The 22169-nt window shown below is 49.3% G+C and overlaps 2 protein-coding genes across 2 annotated transcripts; both read right to left on the bottom strand.

Annotated features, from left to right (window-relative positions):
* Window positions 1–307: 307 nt before the first annotated feature.
* Window positions 308–13180, bottom strand: LOC144123628 (uncharacterized). Its single transcript, XM_077656430.1, has 5 exons — window positions 13049–13180; window positions 11936–12271; window positions 10913–11098; window positions 8747–8995; window positions 308–471 (listed from the first exon to the last, which is right to left on the bottom strand). Exons 1-5 carry the CDS (start codon window positions 13142–13144, stop codon window positions 328–330), a joined length of 1011 nt encoding a protein of 336 aa, XP_077512556.1. The 5' UTR covers window positions 13145–13180; the 3' UTR covers window positions 308–327.
* A 1779-nt stretch (window positions 13181–14959) lies between these two features.
* On the bottom strand, window positions 14960–20865 carry LOC144123629 (uncharacterized). The gene is made up of 4 exons (XM_077656431.1): window positions 20364–20865; window positions 18811–19043; window positions 17294–17533; window positions 14960–15121 (listed from the first exon to the last, which is right to left on the bottom strand). Exons 1-4 carry the CDS (start codon window positions 20829–20831, stop codon window positions 15007–15009), a joined length of 1056 nt encoding a protein of 351 aa, XP_077512557.1. The 5' UTR covers window positions 20832–20865; the 3' UTR covers window positions 14960–15006.
* Between the last annotated feature and the right edge of the window lie 1304 nt (window positions 20866–22169).

Below are 22169 nucleotides of genomic sequence, written 5' to 3' on the forward strand. Positions count from 1 at the left end.
CAAACAGCTGCCTAAAACGGTTGCATGGAAGCAGCCGCGCATGACAACGGACAGTGAAGCATGCATGTATATGTAAATGGCCACGGGTTCTACGCGGCGTGCTAGCCCCCTCTCGCGAACTCTACATCCCTGTGCATCACAGGCGATGATTAGGGTTTTTACTAAGCATTTCCAAGCAGCGTATAGGCCTAAAAACTATGCGTCACATACTGCTTCGCAATTTTCGATTCCTCTACGCACACCGTGATTGTATGGCAACCAATTTTTCTTAGATGCAGACAAGCACGAAGTGAAAATTATCGGCGAAATTTAATGAAAAAGGCTTCATCACGAAACGAGACAAGCGTGTGCGCATGCTCGGTAGCTGGGGAACACGTTACGGCCCAGGAGGCAGAGCTTGTCCGTGGGGTCCACAGTCAGGCAGTCGAAACGCCCATTCTTGTTCTCGGCGGAGTACACGGGGAAATTGACCTGCGGCAGAATATAAGAAAAGATGTCACTGCCTTCCGGCTGCTTTTCCCACATTCTTCCTATTTCCTCCGTCTGAGAGCCCATTAGTTCATACATTTGCACGGCAGACGAGCAAGTGGTTCTCGTGGCCGACAAGTAAAAGTAACGTAAAGTAAACGTAGTTAACGTAATGTAACGTTTTAAAAGTGAATAAAATAAAACTAACGTAAGCAACGAAATTTAGTGCATGGTGCTGCTGACTTGGTGCTTGTGACAGGAGGCTTTTTCTTTTACGCTGTCTGTTCGAAGCGAATGCATTGTCTCGTTATTTGGTTTGTGCTCTCTTTAATGGAACTAAGGCTTGTTTTTCTGTTTGCTTTTTGCTGCGTCCGCTATGTCTACGAATATCAACGAGCCGCGTTGGTACTCTGGTCTAGTTGCGATGTATTTTAAACTGGAATAGGTAAAATCTGCACTAACTAACCTTTTACTAATTATGTTAGTCACCATCTTACAACTAACAGTTTCACCGATAAAATCAAAGTTATACAAGGTAACTAAATATGAGCAGGTTTTGAGTAAAGCGAAATGTGCAGCTGCTTGACTGCACTTAAGGAGGGCCAGCTATAAGGCTATAATAATCACGGGAGAAGAGTAACTCTGCGCGTTTCCGGGAAGAAAATTTTCGCCTAGGAGTGCATCGACCGCTACGCCTTTCTTTCATGTCACTCACAACAAGTGCATTTTTGTTGTAGCCAGGTTACTGCCATAGCAGCTGCCATTAGTGCCCACAGTTTGGTACAGCGCAACTTTTTATCATTGAGTATGTTAAAGAATACCTTGCACAACCTGCGGACAACTAAAATATTCAAATCTATTTAACACAAGCATTGACTACTGTATTTGAAAGGAGCGCTTGCTACTAGTCCATGAATGCTAAGGTAGGTCCTCCTGTATGTTTCTTGAACCAGCAACGGTGTACTGCCACTCCGTTCTTTACCTGCAGTTCCTCAGAATGAAGCAACCGGATGAAAAGAACTTGCTAGGTTTTGTTAGTAAGTACCACGACCGTGTTTTTAGCAATGTGATGACATAAGAAAGCCAGAAGGAGTCTTTCCAAAACTCGAAGACCACTGAACACGTCCGACTCTACGGGAGCCAGTTTTCTCTGACATCCACCGCAAACGAACTACATGCCATCCCCGTGAAGGAGTTCAGGTTGCGCCTCTGACCGTAGCGCTCGTTTTCTGTGCTAATTATCTGCACCAGGGGACCTTTGGCCAAGACAAAACTGCTCGGGTAAGTGATAAACGATAAGCTTCCTCTGAAGGGGGACACAAAAATATCAGCACATGACAAAACAACACGTGTCAGAACAGCACGCGCAAAATGGCGCAGCGACAGAAAAGCACAGGGAGAAAACAGCCTAGAGACAAAACAGCATGCCAGAGAAACAACACAGTGACAAAACAGCACACCGAAAAAACAGCACTATGACAGAGGAGCACAGAGAAAAAACACCACGACGATAAAACAGCCCAGCAAAATAGGGTGAGCGCTGAGGGAGGGGTGAATTGTAATAGTCATATCTCAAACGGTAAAGCACAACCCATACGACAGAAGCGTTTTAGGTAGGTTAGGTTAGGTTAGGTTGGGTTATGTTGGGTTAGGTTAGGTTGTAGGCACATTACTTACGAAAAGATTTTTTTGTGTGTGCGATGTACGCGCTTTTCTTCAAATGACAAAGTTTTTCAAACGCTTAATGAACTACCTGGCTGATGTACGACAGTGCAGCCTCCCATTTAGGTCTAGTGGTTCGAGTGGTACGGTCCATGTGCGAGCATCAGACTTCACAACAATTGCGGGTACCCTATGATATTTTAACGACGAATTGGTCTGCCAACTCAATAAAATCAGTTAACCAAAATTTAGCCGGCGAGGTGGGTCAGAATGTGAAAGCAAAAGAGGAAAAGTAAAGCCCGGTGAGTGTCCGGGCCAATTTTATTTCAGGTTCTACTTGCATAATACAGAAAAAACTGCCATCATCAAACCCAAGCAGCTCAGGACTCAATGTTAGGTTAGGCTAGGTTAGGTTAGGTTAGATTAGGTTAGGTTAGGCTAGGTTGTAGGCGCATTACTTACAAAAAGTTTTTTGTCATGTACACGCTTTTCTTCAAATGACCTTCAGCTTTTCAAACGCCTAATGAACTGGCTGACTGATGTACGACAGCGCAGCCTCCCATTTAGGTCTAGTGGTTCGAGTGGTACGGTCAATGCGCCAGCATCAGAAGCACATGCTTACGAGAAGTTTTTTTTTTTGTAATGTACACGCTTTTCTTCAAATGACCTTCAGTTTTTCACATGCTTAATGAACTGGCTGTCTGATGTGCGACAATGCAGCCTCCCATTTAGGTCAGTGGCTCGAGTGTGTGGGGACTCGCCCCGTAGTCCCTTTTTCGTTTGCTTTCCTGCGATGCACCATGTAGCAAAACAAAACCAGTTGTTGGGCGAGTTGGTGCTGACGATGATCCATAACAGCGCGACAGACGGGACAAAGAAGAGGAGATACAACACACAGCGCTGACTCACAACTGAAACGTTTATTGGCTGCCAGCCAGTATAAATACTGGCCTGGTGGCTGGGAAAAAAAATACAAGCACGCTTGACTTGCGTGATATCAAAACATCGCCAGTTCATCAGGCACGTGTCAACATACAAGAGTCATCAATGCAAAATATCACCCCTACAGCAGGCACGAGTTTTCATTCACAATCAAGGTAGCGGGTTTCCTTATCCAACAAGGCTACAGAGGGAGTGCTGATACACTGATCTGAAGTCCTAGCGCGACTCGCTAACTAGGGAAATAATAGAAGCCCACCTGATAGATCAGTGTATCAGCACTCCCTCTGTAGCCTTGTTGGATAAGGAAACCCGCTACCTTGATTGTGAATGAAAACTCGTGCCTGCTGTAGGGGTGATATTTTGCACTGATGACTCTTGTATGTTGACACGTGCCTGATGAACTGGCGATGTTTTGATATCACGCAAGTCAAGCGTGCTTGTATTTTTTTCCCGGCCACCAGGCCAGTATTTATACTGGCTGGCAGCCAATAAACGTTTCAGTTGTGAGTCAGCGCTGTATGTTGTATCTCCTCTTCTTTGTCCCGTCTGTCGCGCTGTTATGGATCACCATGTAGCAGCAGCCTCGCCTCGAGGAGGGGCGCATTCCCTGGTTAGTTACTCTAACAAGAGAGGGCGCCAGCTTTGCAGCGCGAGAGATGACTTGCGCGCGCACGGGAGAGAGAGCCTCCTGGGCTGGGATCGTTGGCGCGAGCGTACGTTTCGCACGCGGCTCCACTCTTCGCCGGCAGGGCGAGGAAGTGGCGGGGAGACAAGCTCCCGTATCTCGTCCCGTCCGGGCTCGGAGTATCCCTTGCCCTAGCGTGGGCGAACATTCGCTCGTAACCTTGCTGGTGAGTCGGACGACCTCGATTCCTTAGCGTGTTTTGTTGCTAGCTGGCGTTATTCTTGCTGTAGCAATAAATGTCTTGTTTGTGTCAGCCAGTGTGTCGTTCCTTTGTTCCCTCAGAGCCAGGCCCACCGTGGTCGGCGTGCGCTCGGTAGTGTACGCGATCACGGGGTGGGATCTGGCGGTTTTAACTGTGTCAGCCGCGATTAAGTGGGGGACCAACGTATTTATCCCCCTATTAAAACCCCAAAAGTGGTAGGTCAATGCGCCAGCATCAGACTTCCCAACGATTGTGGGTACCCCATGATAATTAAATGACCGATTGGTCTGCCGACTCAATGAAATCGGTTGACCAAAATTTAGCCGACGAGGTGGGATAGAATGTAAAAGCAAAAGCGGAAAAGTAAAAGCAGTGTGAAGTCCTGGTCGATTTCATTTCAGAGTTGCCCAGGTTCTGCTTGCATGATAAAAAAACTACCATCATCAAAGCCAAGATACCGAGGACTCAAGGTTAGGTTAGGTTGTAGGCACATTACTTACTAAAAATTTTTTGTCATGTACACGCTTTCCGTCAAATGACCTTCAGATTTGCAAACGCTTAATGAACTGGCTGACTGATGTACGACAGCGCAGCCTCCCATTTAGGTCTAGTGGTTCGAGTGGTACGCTCAATGCGCCAGCATCAGAATTCACAACGATTGCGGGTACCCTACGATAATTAAACGACTAATTGGTCTGCAGACTAAATAAAATCAGTACACCAAAATTTATCCGCCGAGGTGGGCTAGAATGTGAAAGCAAAAGCGGAAAAATAAAGGCAGTGTGATGCCCAGGCCAATTTCATTTCAGAGTTGTCCAGGTTCTGCTTGTATGATACAGAAAAAACTGGCACAATCAAAGATAAGCAACCAGAGACTCAAGGTTAGATTAGGTTGTATACGTATTTCTTACGAGTTTTTTTTTTTTTTGTCATGTACACGTTTTTCCTCAAATGACCTTCAGTTTTTCAGGCGCTTATTGAACTGGTTTTCTGATGTACGAGGGCGCCGCCTCCCATTTAGGTAAAGGAAAAGTAAAGGCAGTGGAATGTCCGGGCTAATTTTATTTTCGAGTTGTCCAGGTTCTTCTTGCATAATGCAGAAAATCTACCATCATCAAAGCTGTGGGAGTTCTTACTAGGCCGTTGAGGTCTAGGCCGTGAGCTCCGAGCTCCCGGTATCGCAAACCACGCGCGGCCGTTCTCACGGCGGCGCAGCGGAAATGCGAAATAACACGACACGGAAAAGGACGCTTTGCCTGGGGCTGTGGAGGAAGGAGGCGGCGCAGCGCAGGGAGCAGAGTTGCGCCACTGTTTTCCCCGCGCCACTCGTAACACTATTCGCGGAGCGGCGATCACGTGATCACGCTGGCGTATTTTGTTCCAAACCGTGTCTGCTCATGCCCAACCACGGCCGGTCTCGAGGAGAGCGCGCGCTCTTTCGTACGGCTTCCACACTGAGCGTGCGGCCAATGGGGGCTCGTCTATGCGAGCCGCTCTCCGCCGCCGCTAGGGGCGCGGTGGCCCTACCGTTCGCGGGCCACTCGCGTCTGTGGCGGCCGGTGGCGCGCGCCCGGTTTCGCACTTTCGAGCGCTGATTAACGACATAGGCGCCTCGGAAAAAAACACAAGCAGAGGAACAACACAGGCATGCACGTTATGGAGATAGAACTACAGAGGATAATTGTTCAAATAGCGCAGGCTGTTAAAAAATACCGACAAGTCACCCTGCCATTTCTGGAATCAAAACTACTGTAGGGCAGGTATTGCGGGTATCAATGCACGATTTATACTGTAATCAGCATTGTTCTCGTGGTAATCACCTGTCGCGCATCCTTATAGTGGCTATCCACAGGTGATGGTTCCGGCCAAAGTAAGCAAACGTCCTTCCATCTTGACAACACCTTTTGGTCGGCGCTTCGTTATTTTCGCCTAAGCAAGCTCTGGAAGTACGCACGCAAGAATAAAGGGGGTTGTTCACTCAAATCGGTAGAAGTCTTGGGCTCTTAGTGAATCATATACGTATATCACCTTTCCAAAACAGTAAGTAGCGTCGATACCTTCAAATATTATCGATGGATGCCTAAGCAAAATACTAACATCGCTACATAACGTATTCGGTGCAGCGGATCGGCCCGTAAATAATTTCTTAAAGCGGGCGAGTTCCATAGGCTGATGATGTCAGGTCAGTGATGTCACATTCAAGTTTCAGAAAAGAAAACGAGTACAGTATAGATATTTCAGGGATAAATATTGGTTAACGTATCGCAAATTTATTTCGCACGGTTATCACTTGTCACGCATCCTCAATGAAAGGGTACTGCTGATGGTGGTTCATGACGGAGTGGGTGTAAGCACGCGATAATTGGTGTATGGACACTCACCATGGCGAAATTTTAGGTTTACTCTCCAGCTTAATCACATGTACGACCCTTCTCAAAATGCATGTGTTAACAATATGTATTAACAATGAATGCGGTAGAAAGCAATGAATTCAAGTTGCATATGTTGGCGTACGTGAGAATGGCATGTAAAATGTATGTAGGTGTATGCTATAAACCACGAAGGATTTAACCAAACTTGAATTTTCTTTTCCTCCTTGTATATTCAGCTTGCAGTCCTATTCGATTAAATCGGCGATTACCTAAACACGATACTGATTTTTTTTTAGTTTTTAGTCTAAATCTTGATGAGACTATACAACAAGTCTATATTCCCGTACTTTCTCGAAATCTGCTAAACAGCGCCTTCAATATTTCTATAAATTAGTACCTTACCGTTTTCCAATATTCAAAATTTGTTTGGGAATGTTGGACATAGATCTTCGTGCATAATGTTAACTAACATAATTTTATATTCAAGGAAAAAAGAAAGGGTGTGGGCTGTGAAACTGATTCCAGCTACGTGCGTTATTGCCTTTTTCTGCAACACAAATAGTTTATTGAGGTTTTATTTATTCAAAATACCTTACAGGGCCCAGAAGGGCATTGAGTAAGGGGGGCAAAACAATAGATTAAGCAAATAGGAAGAATAAATTAAAAACAACGCGTGATACAAGGCAAAAATTAAACACAATTATAAATATACAGGGCAAAACGTAACTAAAAGACATACATCACCGCGAGCAACAAAAATTAAATTAGTAGCAAGAATGCATCGCAAGTGCCCAATAGGCATCAAAAGGAAAAAGCAGTAGTCATAAAAAACATACAGATGGCTGAAATTGCACAAGAAACCAAAACTTTGTAAAATACCAACGAGAAGAAAAGGGGACCAAGGACACAGAACAACCTGAAACAATTTTTATGTTGTTCCGAAAACCAGATGGCAGTAGTTTACTTTGTTATTTAAGTTATAATTAAGTAGGAATGCATTCCTAGGAGTTAAGTCTAAGTAGAGTGAAATAAATAGTTGGTTTTAAACTAAGGTTGCTCAAATGCAGGCGAAGTTATAATAATTGGAAAGGCGCATTTGTTTCATCTCGAAGTCTCTTAGCCAATATACTTGTATGATAGCAGAGCTAATTTTCTTCTTGTCTGAGTCGTGTTCATGCATGGTAACATCTCATTCTGCCAGCCAGCTTCAATTAGCAGCCAAACAGGTAGTGTAGAACCTTTGTGAATAGTGACTATGATCTGTTGCGACCATAAAAAGGAGTATAAATGAGATATGCGGCCCAATATTACTATACAGTACAAATTCACATCACCTATGGTCATAAACAATATGCAACTCGAATACATCAGTGCGCAAAGGATGTGCAGGCCTGCAGATTGAGTATATACTAGCCTGAATAGATTCAAAATATTTTGCTGCGCCTCTAAAACGCGATCAGCGAGCGAAAGCGCCAACGCGCCGCAGTATTTCACATGCGAGCGGCCAGTCCGCCGGCTGAGAAGCGGTAGGGTCGCAGCGCCACGATCGCATAGCGGAAGCAGACAGGAAACACCACCCCCAGTGTGCAGGCCATACAGCTCGCGCCGCCGCCGCTACTCGAGCCCGGCCGTAGCCCAACACATGAGCTGGAGGGGACAGCCGCTCCCATCTTGAGTAGTCTCCTTTGTTATCCAATTGAGCAGGTATTGTGAAGGCCCCACTGGGAGGAGTATGGGGCCGGAGGTTCCCCACGTTGAGCCCAGTCTGCTTTGCTATCCGACTGAGTGGGTAATGGGAAGACCCCACCGGGAGGAGGAGGGGTGCTTCTAAACGGCCTTCTCGTGAGGCTCCACCACACGAGAAGCAGCTTTACCGCTGAGCTTGGAACAAAGTGACAGACCTTCGCGCAACTCTGCTCCCTGCGGGAACATATACAGGAACACTAGATCTGACTTTCTGGCTACTCGCCCGTGGGGAAGGAGGAAAGCGTCCGCTTTCCTGCGTCTTCACGGCGCGCCTCGCAGGGCAGGGAAGGATACAGCACTCCGAAGCTCCCACAAAGCCAATCAACCGAGAACTCAAGCAACGCTGCACAGTATTGCGCTGCGATGTTTTTGTCGCGCTGTTTATTTTTTGTGCTGCTTTCTCGCTGTTTTTTTTTTGTGTTGTGTGCTGCTTTGAAGCGTGCTGTTTTTTTTCTTCCTGTGCTATTCTTTTATAGCGCCCTCGACCACTGCGCATGTATTGGCCAGCCATGCATAGACGTTTCCAGATGACAAAAGACACTATGGTAGCACAGCAATTGTGCCGTATCCAATAGCAACAGCGAGCATAGTCTCCGTACATTCCATTCCGCCCCTCCCTCCCTGTGGAACCGGAAAACAAAGAGCAGGAGGAGTAAGAGGAGGGCTTGCCTGGTACTCCCCGCATCGCTGGGCGACGGGGAACTCGCGGCAGGCGGGCGCGTCGTTGTGCACGCAGTCCAGCAGGCACTGCTGCAGGCTCTGGAAGAGGGGCACCCCAACGCTCACGCAGTTGCCCTCCGGGAAGCCCCACTCGACGCAGCTGCCGTTGGACGGGTAGAACCAGCTCCGCTTGACGTGCTGCCGCGAGCAGGGCACCAGCCGCATCTGCTCGCGGCACTCGGCACGCACGCCCTGGCCCTGTGAAGGAGAGCGCGCACGATGCCTTTGCCACGTTCGAAAAGACGAAAGCCGTATAATTCTGTGTTAAGACCCTTCCTGTGATCATAGTGTCCGGCTCCGCTATGTAACCTGAAGGACTACTAGTTCTGAGTACCTATCACTCCATAGTACTCGCATCGTACCTGCAGTGCATGCAGTGTTTGCATCGATACCGCATCGTATGCAGTGTTCGCATCGTACAAACTTACTGTAGACGCTATGTAACCTGTAAGGACTACTAGTTGTGAGTACCTATCACTCCATAGTGCTCGCATCGTACCTGCAGTGCATGCAGTGTTCGCATCGATACCGCATCGTATGCAGTGTTCGCATCGTACAAACTTACTGTACACGCTATGTAACCTGTAAGGACTACTAGTTTGAGTACCTATCACTCCATAGTGCTCGCATCGTACCTGCAGTGCATGCAGTGTTCGCATCGATACCGCATCGTATGCAGTGTTCGCATCGTACAAACTTACTGTAGACGCTATGTAACCTGTAAGGACTACTAGTTGTGAGTACCTATCTCTCCATAGTGCTCGCATCGTACCTGCAGTGCATGCAGTGTTCGCATCGATACCGCATCGTGTGCAGTGTTCGCATCGTACAAACTTACTGTAAACGCTATGTAACCTGTAAGGACTACTAGTTGTGAGTACCAATCACTGCATAGTGTTCGCATCGTACCTCCAGTACATGCAGTGTTCGCATCGATACCGCATCGTATGCAGTGTTCGCATCGTACAAACTTACTGTAGACGCTATGTAACCTGTAAGGACTACTAGTCGTGAGTACCAATCACTGCATAGTGTTCGCATCGTACCTGCAGTACATGCAGTGTTCGCATCGTACAAACTGTCTACTTACGAGCACTATCAACCTTAAGTGAAGGCGAAGTTTTTCGGTGTTTCGGTATACGTTATTTTAGATTTCCCTCCTATGCGCGAAGCTGGTCTACAAGAGCCTAAATATCCGCATGAAATTGTGCTACTTGTACGTATGCAAGAATTTTCGAAAGCCCTGCCAATAAGAGTAAAAGCTGCTGCATAGAAACCTGCATTTTTAATGTGCTGGGTCTGCCGTCACAAAACAGCATATGTTTAGTCAGAAAACGGCAACAGCGAGAAAGCCGAAGAAGATAAAGAAATTGACAGGAGAACGCTGAACTTACAACTGGTGTTGTTTATTCTGAAATGCATTTGTTGTGTTTGATGTTACTGTTCCTTTTTAATCGTGTATAAACTATTTTTCCTTGTTTGTCGTTTCCATGTATGCAATATGTTTTCCTATATTGATTTTTCGACATGATATTGAAATTCTGCGCCCCATACTAAAATTTCAAGCAGTGTCTTTCCTGTATTTGCAATGTACATTGAGTGAACTTCACGCTGCCCTACCTTGTTGTGGTCTCTTGGGCCCAGTCAAGCTGCCTCGAGCAGCTTTTTGCCCAAGAGCTCCTTCTATGTATATGGTAAAATAAAGGAATTGAATTGAATTGAATACACACATAGCATTCCGCCAAGCAACACGCTCATGTCATTGTTAAGAAAGAAACAAATCAGGATATCTTGAAAGGAGTCCTGCTATTCTCCAACAAGCCTGCATCTTGCCGCAAGTGCGCCACCTTGAGTTTAGGCAGTGCTATGGGAGCCTGGCTCACACATGCGTCTGCTTAGCTCACTATGCTAAGTCGTTATAGCATATGTGAATATACTTAGGCAAACCATGTAACCTCTTGCGTCCTAGGATTACTGACTGGTATTTGTGCCTGGTGCGGTAATGCCATCACCAAAGCATGCATAGACACTTAAGACGACATAACATATCTGCACCGCGAACCACGTGTGTCGCGGCGAGCAGCCGAAGATGTTCAAGATGGACTTCATCCTCACCTGACAGGCGCCGCGGCAGTGTCCCAGAGAGCGAAAGCGGTTGGCGCCCTCCAGGCACCCGGGAGGCGGCACGCTCTCAGGCGTCAGGCAGCGGCGGCCGTCGAAGAAGAAAGCCGGCCACTGACTCGCCTCCCCGGTGCACACCGTCATCTGGGCGGGCTCCAGGCACCGCGCGTCCTGTTGCCGCTGCGCGAAAAGTGACGGCAGTGACGAATAATATGTGCGTGCGCTCCTGTTCACTCATTGCACAGTAAATTTGCGCAAACGCTGAAGATGTTATGCAAACCAGTTCGCGTTGAAGTGACAGTAGAACACCCAGCCATTTTGTAGAGAGACCTGTGCGACATAGGAGATAACTTCGCAGCTGCGTGTGTGTGTTCCAGAGGCATTCATTAGCGAGTACACCAAGACGGTCTGAACAGTTTATGCGTCGCCCACCATCATCAGAACACGCGTAGCAGACGAGAGCTCGCAGTCTGCAATATATGTATACGCGTGCTCCTCTACAATTCTTGACCCGCCGCGGTAGAGCAGTGGTTAAGGCGTTCGGCTACTGAGCCGGAGTACCCGGGTTCTATCCCGACCGCGGCGGCAGCGTTTCGATGGAGGCGAAACGCAAAGGCGCCCGTGTGCTGTGCGATTTCAGTGCACGTTAAAGATCCCCAGGTGGCTGAAATTATCGGAATCCTTCACTACGGCACCTCTTTCTTCCTTTCTTCTTGCACTTCCACCTGCCTCCCTTCCCTTGCGGCGTGGTTCGGGTGCCCGCAGAGATATGTGAGATAATTACTGCGCCATTTCGTTTTCTCAAAACCAATTTTCATTTCATCTTGGAAACCTATTAGAGGGCTGCCATTCTAGAGCCTGACGCATCCGTCACGGCACTGTCCTGCATGCGGAACTTTACCATTCACTTTCATATCCGGCTTTGGCTGAGCCTTGCCTTGAGGGTGCTTCCACAAACCGCGCCGCCAGCATCATGCAGCAGGAAGATCCCGCCGGCCTTGGAAGGACACCACTCACCGTCTCGTTGGCGTCGGGGCCATTCCCATCCTCGGTGGACACGACCAGCATCGCGGTGGCTTCTTGCTCCACAGAGATGGCCTGAATCAAGGCGTCCGGTGAAGCTACCGCAGAGTCGACAAATGGCGCTGGGACCTCCATTACGACCGCGAGTCCCGGTGCCGCTGCTGCCGCCGGTGATGGCGGAGCAGAAGCCGGCAACGGCAGGTAGTAGTCGTCGGATTGGCCCCAGGTGGTGGCGTCGACAGTGATGGACGGCGTCCAGTACATGTGGATCATGTTCGCCGCCAGCGCGCATCCAAGAATCACCACGGCGAAAACTAGCAGCACGATCGCCTGCACAACCGGAGCCAGCGAGAAATACGCAACGCGAAGTGAACAAGTGCCAGCCTCGTTGGTGTTTTGAAGAGGGATCTTCACTACGCTAGGTAAAGCCGATTTCGCCGTGCGTTGCCGGTTGACATTGAAGTGAGCCAGAGGTAAAGTGTGGTCCACCAGGGTGTCTCATCACTTGACGTTTGACCTTTCGATTCGCCGGTAGATGGCGGTAGAATAGTCCGCAGCGTTCATTGGGTGACTAACCTCTCGCGATGAACCATTAACTGCCACCGGCCAGGGTGGCAGGGTGGGCGCGCTGCCTATCCAGTGTGCGGAACGCACTTAATGTTATAGACGCCAAGCCGCGTCTACTTGCCCGATACACCACAGCTTTCCCTCTCTAATCAGGTTCAGCAGTAGTTAAACCGCAGCTAATTTTTTTAATGGCAGTAGAGAATTATATATGCGCTCTAAATCATATGGCGTTACCTAGTATAATTACGAGGAAACCACAGCTCTGAATCTTTCATCACCAGCACAAATCGATCTGAACACCAAATACGCCTCTCTCTGTGTCTGCGAAATCATCAGCGACACTCAAGGCAGCACAGTAGATGATGCTTGCGTGAGGCCAACCCAAGCCAGCGATGCCCAAGAGGTATATGTTTCGGTGGGCCTCTAGTATACCGTGCAAACTTGCGACACCCACGCTACTTCGATGATTATCGTAAAATTCGGTCTCAAACTTTCTAGTCTATATTCTTGCTACGCGCGCTTCTGAAAACTATGCGTCACCTTCTTGTTCTTCAGGCGGAAGCAGATGGCGGATGGAGTAGCCAGCGGTACTGGGGTTTTCAGGCCTTCCTTCTTGATCAGCTGCTGCTGTTCCATGGCGAGATCGGTATGACGGTTAGAACGCGTCGCCTGCGGAAGACGGCACCGAAATCAAATGGTAGCAACCGTCACCTCGTGGCTCGCGCTTGGGCATTCGAACTGCTGGCTCGTGCAAGCTAAGAACGCTTCTTCTTCTTCTCCTTAGTAAGCATGGTACATACCCACGCAGGGTGATTGGCCAAGGTTCAGTAGATAATCCCAATGAGTTATTTGCGCGGGGAAAAATAGGCGTGAGAAGACTAAATCAATATAAAAATTGGAACAGTCAAATGAATTTAAGAAATATGAATTACCAGGAATAGAATCGAGCATTTTTGGACCTTCGACAAAATTTTGTATACAGCTAACAAGGTAATCGATCAGTTGCACATATGTAATCATGAAGGTAGCCGCAGACACTGCTTAACGGGAATCCTTTTGCGCTCGCACCGAACAAAATGACTGGAAGAGACAGTGGGAGTCCTAACCTTGAAAGAGGGACTTCCAAATACTGTTTTCTCTCTACTGCGAACCGCCGGCAAGAGAGGAAAAATGATCTATTGTTTCAAATTGCCCACATGATACACAAAGATTTGTCGCAGCGAACCTTTTTGTTTCTGCTTCACTTTCTTTAGTCGGAAAAATATCATGATCATCGTCAGCCTGACTCTCTCTTTCTCCATTGCATCCTCATAGAACGATATGAACTGCTATGTCTACGGCGCAGTCGCTCATCCATCGCTGCGTGTAAACAGACAAAAATGCGCAGTGCAAGTGCAGTCTTCGCCAAAAGAAGCCGAGCAGCCGCAACGGCAGCGGGAGCAAGATCTCAGCAGAGCGCAGGGGACCGCAGCGCCACCGCTGCCCAACAAATTTTAAGGCGAAAGCCTTTGATGGCTCATACTCGCGGCCACGAGGCTGTCCGTCCGATGTCACGCTCTTCAGCAACTCGATAAGAAAAAAAAGTCTTTGTGCACGATGGGATTCGAACCGCTATCCTCCCGTTCCACAGCCGAGCGTGCTAACGACCATGCTACTTCCTGCCAATGTATATGCAGTTCTCCTTGCCTAGGGCGGTGGAGTGTGTTAGAAGAAAGGTGTAGAATCAGACGGATACCTCCCAAACCCCCTCAAGTGTCTCCAGCATTTAAGATTCACAAACAATTGCCTACTTAACATCTTAACGACACATCTGTGACACAAGCAACAACACCGCGCTAAAGGCTTTCGCCTCACCGCACTCTAGGTCAACAAAGTGCCCCCCCCACCCCCCCCCCCCAGAATTTTTGCTACGCCGTGCCAAAATACACGCGCTTTCGAAACCATGCAGGTAAAGAAACCCCTCCAGTCGCAATTAGATATTTGTAGCCGGCCGTTAGTAATAACCGTATCAGTATATAGAATTTCTAAACCGCTATTACACCAAATATCCAAATTTTGTAGAGCCACAGCGCAGAGGGTAATCGAGTTTTAGAAATTCTATAAACTGATACGGTTATTACTAACGACCGGCTACAAATCTCAAGCTGCAACCAAGCGTCTAGGTAAGTTAAAAAGTAAATTGTGAGATATCAGTTCAGCGGCTAACTATTAAACATCATTCACCTGTTTCTTTGTCCGCCAACGCTGGCATTATTGTCCAGCGAAGCCACCTTGATACTTCAGAAAGCCTATCTTTTCTGAATTAATGGCGGTCTTCCTTGAAACAACTGGTATAAACTTGCATATAGACTTCTAGCGATGACACAGAATAGAGTACGTCGACGCAATCCGATATTTGCTCCTTTAGATTTTCACTCTTTCTGCGCCTAGGATGCGCAGGTCGCTCGACAAATGCGCTTTATTCGTGTCCACATTAAGCAAAACAAAAGCGGCCCTCTTCACTGATGATCGCCGTCGACACAGGTGCTGTTGCAGCTGTCGACCGATTCGAACCGGTTGGCTCCGGTCAGGCACTGGTAGCCCGACAGGGTGCCCGCACTCGCCTCCAGGCACCTGCGCATAACGGAGGTTACACAAGCTGTCAGCAGAATTTAGGTATGTTCGCATAAGAGGGTGCTGCTCATAGCATAGCCTGACGGGGCCCTGACCTCCATGCTGCAGGATTAACAACTAAACATGAAAATGCAAGTCAGGCCAGCCAGTACGCAACACTTTTGTTGCTCAGGATATGAAAACAATCGGGCATTTACAATCAATCATTCACAAAGACCCCTACGCATACCCCCCTTTCCTGGTGTACTCTCTTACGCGCCGCGCCCGGTCGTCGGCTCGTGGCCCTGATTCCTCAATGCTGCATGCGATCCGTGAAAGCGTGATGCGTTTCGTGGCGCAATGTGGCTGTGCAATATACCGGTACATTTTTTTCTGCGAAGCTCGACAAATGAGGCAAAACTACAAAGTACATTGGAATTCAGTGCACAGCTGGTTCCGCCAGAACACTTGAATATACTTAGTAGGGACAGAAGGGAGCAGCATCAACGCCACAGTTGAGTAAATTGTACTCAAGGACCAGGTTAATTTTAACCTATGAATGTAATTTGAAAGGAAGGAAGGGAAATGTCGTGTCGTTAGATGACTCAAAAATGCGAATAAGTATGCCTCTCGCTTATACCTGTGGAGAGTTTCTGACTGCCTTCCAAAAAACTCTTCCCTTTCGTACTACTTGTATCTGCAAGCTCTTCAAAAGTTTTATATGATGCGGATTTACGGAAAAACATTTCTGCTTGGTCAGGCAAACCAGTCTACTGCAAAGCCTGGAAGCATGACGGAAAAATTCAGGGGGGCACTTTGTTGACCTAAAGTGCGGTGAGGTGAAAAACTTTAGCGTGGTGTTGCTGCTTGTGTCACTGATATGTGGTTAAGATGTTGATTGAGTACCGAATTGTTTGTGAATCTTAAATGCTGGAGACACTGGAGAGCGTTTGGGAGGCATCCGTCTATTTCGACGCCTTTCCGCAAACGCTCTCCAGCGTCCTTACGCTAGGCAAAAATTTTTGCGAGACTGTAAAAAGAATGAAAAAATCTGGAAGACTATTAAGCTTCGTCCTTAAGAGTGAGACGCGACAGCGTGTTGCAGCGCTGCCAAGGAGTCCACGGAACGTTAACGCCCGTTCGGCGCGACGCGTGGACCGTGGGACAATTTAAGAAAAGGACGCCTGTCTCACATATATCGGTGGACACCCGAACCGGGCCGCAAGAGAAGGAAATCGAAATGAAAATTGGTTTTAAGGAAAGGAAATGACGCCTGTCTCACAATTCTCGCTGGACACCCGTACCGCGCCGTAAGCGGAGGAAAACCCCTTCCCTTACGGCGCGGTTCAGGTGTCCACCTAGATCCACCATTTTTCGCTCACGGCCAAAGACGCCGACGACGCCGGCTTTTCTGCGACACGAGCTCCTTAACGCTGTCCCGTTAAAATAAAGTGTCCCTGCCCGTGCCAGGACAAGGAGACGCTAGACATATATAGTGTGGGCAGAGAAAAAAAAAGAAAAATAATGTTGCCCAGCCCGCACCGCCAATGGCACAACGGGCTAAAGAGACGCTAGACATAAGTAAGTCGAGGCAACTAAATGATTAAGAATAATGGCCTCAAGGAGAACTGCGAAATGCGTTGGCAGTAAGTAGCGTAGTTGTTAGCACGCTCGCCTGAGGAACAGAAGTATAGTGGTTCGAATATCGCCATGCACAAAGTTTTTTTAACGAGTTGACATCATTTGATTGGCAGCTATAGTGTGAGGCGCTGGTGTGACAGATTTCGCGGACGGACGGACAACGATGAGCCATTGAAGGATTTCGCCCTAAAATGCATGTGTCATGTGCTGGAACTGTGATTACAGGTGAGTGCGTTGCGAGACAGCACAGCAATAGTCTTCTGCTCGCTCAGACGCATCCCGTAAAATTTTATCCATGACTGCACAAAAACTTGGCGGGACAAATAAGCTCCGCCTTAAGGGTGTGACGCGGTGTCGTTAATGGGTCCCTTCAGCGACCTGGGGTTTTTGGCTTTTTGGTGCATCACTTCACAGACACGATAGCAGAGCTCCAGTGCACATCCGCAAAACAATCACCTGAGGGGCGCTACTGTCCTGCGCCTGCAGAATGCCTAGCGGTCTACAGTCGAAGTGCGAGTTTCCGGAGATAGTATGTCCTAACGTGCGGTTCACCTGAAGCACCCGTCGAACCCAGCGACGGCAAAATATGGGTACTTGAGCTGCCCTAGCGTGCACACGTGTGGCTCGGGCCTGTGGCAGCACTCCAATTTGTCCCGTGGCCGCAGGCAGTTCTCGTGGCACTGGCGCGCACTCGTGAACACCGAGCTGCCTCGGGCCGGGCACAGGCCGAAAGGGAAGCGCCACTCCTCGCAGTCAGTGCCGTTCGAGAACCACCAGCTCCTGGTGAGCCCCCTGCAAAAGTAGGAAATAATAATAATAATAATTGGTTTTGGGGGGGAAAGGAAATGGCGCAGTATCTGTCTCATATATCGTTGGACACCTGAACCGCGCCGTAAGGGAAGGGATAAAGGAGGGAGTGAAAGAAGAAAGGAAGAATAGGTGCCGTAGTGGAGGGCTCCGGAATAATTTCGACCACCTGGGGATCCTTAACGTGCACTGACATCGCACAGCACACGGGCGCCTTAGCGTTTTTCCTCCATAAAAACGCAGCCGCCGCGGTCGGGTTCGAACCCGGGAACTCCGGATCAGTAGTCGAGCGCCCTAACCACTGAGCCACCGCGGCGAGTAAAAGTAGGAAAGCAGTTACTATAAAATTCGAAAATTTGCTTAGTGTAGATAGGATGGCAGCAAACACTGACATCACAACATCATATTCCATGGAGATGGTTCACAGCGTTCTGACAGGGTGCCCATCTAGGTGAAAGGGCGAAGAATTCACTTGCTACAATTTACGGGCTACCCTAACTGGTGTACGAAAGTTCGAAAGGAAAGAGACAAGTAGCGTTCACGTTCTTGTCATTCAGTAAACAGTTGCCTTGAGAGCCCGTGGCTGTATCGCTTCGTGGGCAAGGCGCGACAGACGGAATTTCAAGAACGTTATTAGCTCAGCCTAATCGTGCGTGTTTACAGAGGCTGTAGATTACACGGAAGACGGAAAAGGTTCCCCACAAGGGGGAACTCTGCATGCTTTTCAGGCGACACCGTCTTAACACGCGAATAATAATAATAATGATTGGTTTTTGGGGAAAGGAAATGACGCAGTGTTTGTCTCGTATATCGTTGGACACCTGAACCGCGCCGTAAGGGAAGGGATAAAGGAGGGAGTGAAAGAAGAAAGGAAGAAATAGGTGCCGTAGTGGAGGGCTCCGGAATAATTTCGACCACCTGGGGATCTTTAACGTGCGCTGACAACGCACAGCACACGGGCGCCTTAGCGTTTTTCCTCCATAAAAACGCAGCCGCCGCGGTCGGGTTCGAACCCGGGAACTCCGGATCAGTAGTCGAGCGCCCTAACCACTGAGCCACCGCGGCGAATGTTTTGCGGATTTCAGAAAGAAAATTGATCAAATACTGGTTGCAGAAATTCGCGTGTGTCGCTTCTGTTGGCAAAGTCGTTCTCTCTTGCGTCTGTATCCTTGTACCTTTCATCGCCGCTATTGGTTAGTTGCTGATTCCACTCCATTTCGCGTGTCACGGAGCTCACGTGCGACTTGCTGCCAGATGCTCACTTTTCACAGTGCGAGAACTGCGGTGTGGCCATGCACCGCCTGTGTGGCCGGGTGGCCTCGACGCAGTTGCGGCGGCACTCATGCAGCGAGGTGAACCGGTTCGGGCTCCGGTTGCACACGTAAACCGGCCCTGCCGTCGCCGGCATGCAGGCGTCCATGGTCGGGTCGAAGTACGCCCCACCCTTGGGCTCGCTGCAGAAGGAGAACCGGAACTGTCCGCACTTGGCGTCCGGCTGCACGCGTGCCACAGAAAACGTGGCAAATCGTTAAGAAATGGTGGCTTCATTGTAGCTGACTTTTTTGTAGCGATAGCTACATTACGCTAGCATTTCGAGCCTTCAGCGTGGCGGCGCCGTGGCTGGTCACGTGGTTGGTCACGTGGTGCGGAGCAGCTGCCGGCGAAACCGAGTGGGGGGGGGGGGGGGGGGAATCACATCCATGGACGAAAGTGAAGAAGGAACGCCCAGCGAAACGGAGCGGCGAAAGTCTGACTTTGCAATTCGACTGAGCGAGTTCCACTCGGCCCGCTGTATCTATCGCGTCACTCCAGTTTTAACCCGAGCTAAACCACAGCCAATTTTTGTTAGGAGCAAACAGTATGCTTTGCGATGAACAACGCACCTGAGCCGTCAGCATTGATTCGCACAAAGTATAGTGCCGGTGGTTACGGGGCTCCATCAGGGCACCAACCTCGCGACGGTGTCTGTTATAGGGGGCCTGAAACACCACCATAGGCATAGTTGAGTGGCTAAACCCCAACCAGAGTGCTCAGTTGAGGTTTGGAAACCCAAACTGTGCTGTCGCCATGACAGTACTCGTGCCTGCAATACTGAGTGTGCGGTTGCACGTGACTCAGTCTTGCACCATAAGACCATAAGCCAAGCGGCGGCACGCGACTATGTAGCCTCCCTCGAGCGAAGAGTCACGAAGAAGCAACGCCACGGAGAAGCAGCTGACACAGGTCACGCCAATCCGGGAGCTTCCAGGCCTAAAGGAGGCTCCATACCTGCCGCTTCATAGCATCTGGCGTATCACGCATACGTACAATGTTTATTGCTACACGAGCTGCGAGACCTAATGAACACTTGTTTATCTTTCAGGTACATCTCTCTTTTTCTGTCTTCCCTCGACATAAGTCCGCGCGAAAGGTGCTCTATCTACCAAGACCGTGCATAGTCGCATGGCAACGCTTGTCTCGCCATTATCAGAAGTGTGGCGCTATCGGTGACGTGGACAGCTGAGGACACTGACGTCAACCAGGCAGGCTGAGGCAGCCACTAAAAGCCTCGCTGCAAAATACGAGGACGAGCTACATTTGCACATCGCTTCCGAAGCGCTCCGCGTGAAACCACGTCATTTGGCTACGATATGGCTCCAATGCTGAAACGGAGCTCCGGGGACCTTTTGCGAGGCGTGGAGGCCTGGGGCCAAATACAAGTTACAAATTGCCTCGTCCAGACGCCGAGTCTGAGAAGATAAGCAACCATGCATTACTTCGTGACCCAAGCAATTGCCTCGCTTCATATCTGGTTCCCGAACTCTGCAAGTGATACCTTCACCAGATCCGTGCCGAGGTCGAACGTTGCGCCGTTTTCCATGTGCACGGGTTCGTCCTCGAAGCCGTACTTGAGCTGCGGCAGCGCGGGTTCATCGGTCTTCACCTCGATGCCGACGACGACGTCTTCGTCCCCGGTGATGTCGTCGAGCCCCGCGATCTCGCCGTCGCCCTGCAGAGCGAGCGAGCCGGCCTGCAGCATGCGGAAGACGATGACTAGTGTGGCGGCCAACCCGAAGATGCCCAGCGTGGCGGCAAACATGAGGCGCACGGAAGAACGCCGGGACCACTCGCCGCCAGCCGAAGAGTCCAGCGACGGCGGCTCCTCTACGTCGGCGCTGGCTTCTGGGTTGGAGGACGTCGTCCTCACGGACGGGCCGTCCTGAGCAGACGAGGAGCGACCGTCCTGCACTGAGGACAGCTCGGCGGACGACGCCTCCATGTTAGACTCGGACCTGGCGAGCATGGCTCTCGCTTCTCGCTCACTGCTGGCTCGTGCCCGTCGCGTGCGTCGCTCGACCGTCCACTCGCGAGCTCTCTTCTTCTTTACTGGATCCAGCACCCACCCTTGTGAACGATTAAAAAAATTTCTTTAATGGCGCAAGAAGAGTCTGTCGAGAATCTAGAGTAGATAGTGGAGGCTATCTTCTTACATACTTTTGCATTACAAGTTGGTTAACAAAGAAAAAATTAGGGGGGGGGGGGGGTCAATTACGTTCGCCTTTAAGGGCATGAAGCGATAGTGTTCATCGCTCCCTTAAGCGGTTTTTCTTCGCACAGAGTCGCGGTTCTTGTTATGTAGGCAACCATGTTGAATGCCTTACTGGCTTCAAGATTGCTTATCTACCAACTTTGTCTACATAACTGTTCTTTGTTCGCATTCACACATTTATCACAACACAGTTTCCGCACTCGTATCTTTCAACTCTTCCGCACGGCAGTTTACGCACATAATGTTGCGTCTATATACACACACATTTATTAGTACTCACTGCACTACACACACAATCACATGACCCCAAAGGAGCGTTCCACCCGGACGCAGGTTCCGCACTGCAAAGATTGGTAGGGATTTGACGTAGTTAAGCCGAGTAGACGCGCGAAAGCGACTTTTCATTCTTTAATTGGAGGGGACACTTTCGCATTCATAGATGGCAGCCAGTCCTACCGACGCAGTGGCGCAGCGGTTAGGTGATGCGCCTCTGCACTGGCAAGTGGCCGTTTCTATCACGGCTGCCCGTAGTGATTTTGCGATCCATGTTGCTCAGCCAGAGCAACCCCTCGCGCAGCAAGCGCAACACTCCGAATTTGCCCGAGTTACTACCCGAGTAACTCAGGTAAGGTCGGGTAGTAACTCGGGTTGCAAGGCAACGGCACAATATGGAAAGAACGTGCGTACGTACGATGACAAGATTCTTGGTCTGTGTTGGTGCGCGTACGAGTGCCTTCGCGCTGAATACTTTATACTGTTCGCGCGACTACTGTTGGGGCAGCGGCGAACATCAAATCGCGGGGGTTTTCCGATGGGCCATCGCGTGCTGACACCACTATGCCACACGTCAAGAAAAACGGATATGACGTGGGTTTCTCGACACATCGCCGGCGTGACGTGGGTTTCTCGATGCAACACCAAAGCCAACTTTTCCGCTGAACGGCAGCCTCTTTAATAAATAGGGAAACTATGTAACGGCAGTGGCAATTCTTTAACCTCAGTAACGATGCACAAGCACGTGAAAGTTGGCAAGTTCAGCGCTTGCAGCTAAGGTCCATGCACTGTTTACGAATCTGCCTAGCTCCAGAGCGC

Source organism: Amblyomma americanum, chromosome 3, assembly GCF_052857255.1.
Source record: "Amblyomma americanum isolate KBUSLIRL-KWMA chromosome 3, ASM5285725v1, whole genome shotgun sequence".
Lineage (NCBI taxonomy): Eukaryota > Metazoa > Arthropoda > Arachnida > Ixodida > Ixodidae > Amblyomma > Amblyomma americanum.